The sequence below is a fragment of the Octodon degus genome, unplaced genomic scaffold (assembly GCF_000260255.1).
Source record: "Octodon degus isolate 3935 unplaced genomic scaffold, OctDeg1.0 scaffold00027, whole genome shotgun sequence".
Taxonomy (NCBI): Eukaryota; Metazoa; Chordata; class Mammalia; order Rodentia; family Octodontidae; genus Octodon; species Octodon degus.
In genome coordinates, this window is record NW_004524603.1 from 12,640,138 (window position 1) to 12,643,100 (window position 2,963).

General features: G+C 41.7%; 1 protein-coding gene across 1 annotated transcript; it reads left to right on the top strand.

Annotated features, from left to right (window-relative positions):
• Positions 1 to 1,560: 1,560 nt before the first annotated feature.
• Positions 1,561 to 2,957, top strand: LOC101575269 (V-type proton ATPase subunit B, brain isoform-like; the record flags this gene model as incomplete). Its single annotated transcript, XM_012514231.2, is given in 2 exon segments — positions 1,561 to 2,005; positions 2,008 to 2,957. Coding segments are annotated over 2 exon segments (1,395 nt in total), but the record flags the coding sequence as incomplete, so codon positions are not given.
• Between the last annotated feature and the right edge of the window lie 6 nt (positions 2,958 to 2,963).

Below are 2,963 nucleotides of genomic sequence, written 5' to 3' on the forward strand. Positions count from 1 at the left end.
GAAGAATATATGCAGTGTATTATTTGTTGAAACTGTACTTCCGATTTGATTTGAAACTGTCTCATTGCTATATGTTTATCAATAAAACTGTAGAAAAAAAATGTGTGAATACCTTTTAAGTCAGCAGTGTTCAGCTAAAGTTGATTATTTTCATTGTGATTGGCTTAGGAACAGTTAGTAGGCAAATCCACTATGCAAAAATCCATGTGTCCAAATCATGTTCTAAGTTGACACAGAAATACCAGCATTAAAGGCATTGATTCCATTTGAAAATTCAGTATTTCAAGCACAATATTTTAGAGGCAGGATAGTCTCAATAGCTTTTCCTATCTGTAGGCGACAGGTAGCAATGTTTTCTCAATGTACTTGGTCACATTAATGACAATACCACTTTCTTGCCAATAGTTTTCTTTTTAAAAGAATACAAAACACTAAATATAAAAGCATTAGAAACAATACAAACTTTCATCAAATAAAGTACCAGGTATTCAACAACAGTTGCTGTACTACATGATGTTATCTTCAAATTAGTTGTTTAGATTACCAGATATAAATTTACAAAATTGTTTTTTTTAAATTAATTTTATTCAGAAAGAAATAGCAATGAGACAGTTTCAAACAGGTTAGTAGGACAGTTACAATAATTAATACATTGCATATTGTTGTCTTCATAGTAGTTATTCATAGTACAAGATGCAGACATGACTTCCTGTCCAAACACTATTAGTACAAATCTATCTTCTCATTGAATTAGGCGAAAGTAGCTGTATATCTATCCTAATAGGGGGAATGCTTTAATTTTTCCCACCTTAATGTTATGTTTAACAACTAAAGTTTGTAGAACATAAATTACACAATAGATGGAAAACTGGAATTACTTTAAATTTTGGGGTCCTAATGTTTTTCAGTTCTTTATAAATTCTAGATAGAAGACCTATGTCTGAGTGCTTATTCATTAAGATTTTTTTCCCCAAATTTGTGGGTTGTTTTTTCACTCTGTTGGTAATTTCTTTTGACATGCAAAAACTTCTCAGTTGTTAATTCCTTCAAGTGTTGTTAATTCTTTCAAGTGCAATAAACCAGACCCACATATGTAAATATTGTATTATTTCCCTAGTGAAAGAACTCAAAAGAAGAAATAAAAATTGAAAGTTATAACACAGTTAAATGGAAAGAGAGAATTTAAGGATTAAATAATGTAGGAAGAGAAAAGAAAGAAGTTAGGAAGTGTGGCAGGGGCAAAAACCACACATTTATGTAAACAAGATGGTTAAGGGAGTGGTTCTTAGCATTTCCATCAGGTTTTTGAAAATAGCAGCTAATGGGTAAAATTCTTACTCTGACTAACTCTATATGCTGACATTTGTGAACTAAACAACTACAGTGAGGACAGCATTGTATAATACTAAAACCATGCTTGAAATGTCTGTTGTTTTAGTCTTCTAAATGTGTACTGCTTCTAATGTCATATCAGTTATTGCTATACTCTCTCTAAAGTAAATGTTTGTTTAAGAATTGTATAAAAGAAAATGAGAGGCCAGTCGGGACGGAGGAGACAAGATGGTGCTGCGGGCGATGCGAGGGATGGTGAACGGGGCCGCACCCGAGCTGCCGGTGCCCACCAGTGGGCCGGGGGCCGGAGCTCGGGAGCAGGCGCTGGCCGTCAGCAGGAACTACCTCTCCCAGCCGCGGCTCACGTATAAGACAGTATCCGGGGTCAACGGTCCGCTGGTGATCTTGGATCATGTGAAGTTCCCCAGGTACTCTGAGATTGTCCACCTGACGTTACCCGATGGCACCAAGAGGAGCGGGCAGGTCCTGGAAATCAGTGGCTCCAAAGCAGTGGTTCAGGTGTTTGAAGGGACTTCAGGTATAGATGCAAAGAAAACATCCTGCGAGTTTACTGGAGATATTCTTCGAACGCCAGTGTCTGAGGATATGCTGGGTCGAGTATTCAATGGATCCGGAAAACCGATTGACAAGGGTCCTTCTGTGCTGGCCGAAGACTCCTGGACATCATGGGTCAGCCAATCAATCCTCAGTGTCGAATCTACCCAGAGGAAATGATTCAGACGGGCATTTCTGCCATTGATGGCATGAACAGTATTGCTCGGGGGCAGAAAATCCCCATCTTCTCTGCTGCAGGGTTACCACACAATGAGATTGCAGCTCAAATCTGTCGCCAGGCTGGTCTGGTAAAGAAATCCAAAGATGTAGTAGATTACAGTGAGGAGAATTTTGCAATTGTGTTTGCTGCTATGGGTGTAAACATGGAAACCGCCCGGTTCTTCAAATCTGACTTTGAAGAAAATGGCTCTATGGACAACGTCTGCCTCTTTTTGAACTTGGCTAATGACCCAACTATTGAGCGGATTATCACCCCTCGCCTGGCTCTGACCACAGCTGAGTTCCTGGCGTACCAGTGTGAGAAGCACGTACTAGTGATCCTGACAGACATGAGTTCTTACGCTGAAGCACTTCGAGAGGTTTCAGCAGCCAGAGAGGAGGTCCCCGGTCGGCGAGGTCTCCCAGGGTACATGTACACGGACTTGTCCACGATATACGAGCGCGCAGGCCGAGTGGAGGGTCGCAATGGCTCTATTACTCAAATCCCCATTCTCACCATGCCCAATGATGACATCACTCACCCCATCCCTGACCTGACGGGATACATCACCGAGGGCCAGATCTACGTGGACAGACAGCTGCACAACAGACAGATTTACCCGCCTATTAATGTACTGCCCTCACTGTCACGGTTGATGAAGTCTGCCATTGGAGAAGGCATGACACGGAAGGACCATGCTGACGTATCCAACCAGCTGTACGCATGCTATGCGATTGGCAAGGACGTGCAGGCCATGAAAGCTGTGGTGGGAGAAGAGGCGCTCACCTCGGACGATCTTCTTTACTTGGAGTTCCTGCAGAAGTTCGAGAGGAACTTCATCAGTCAGGGTCCTTAC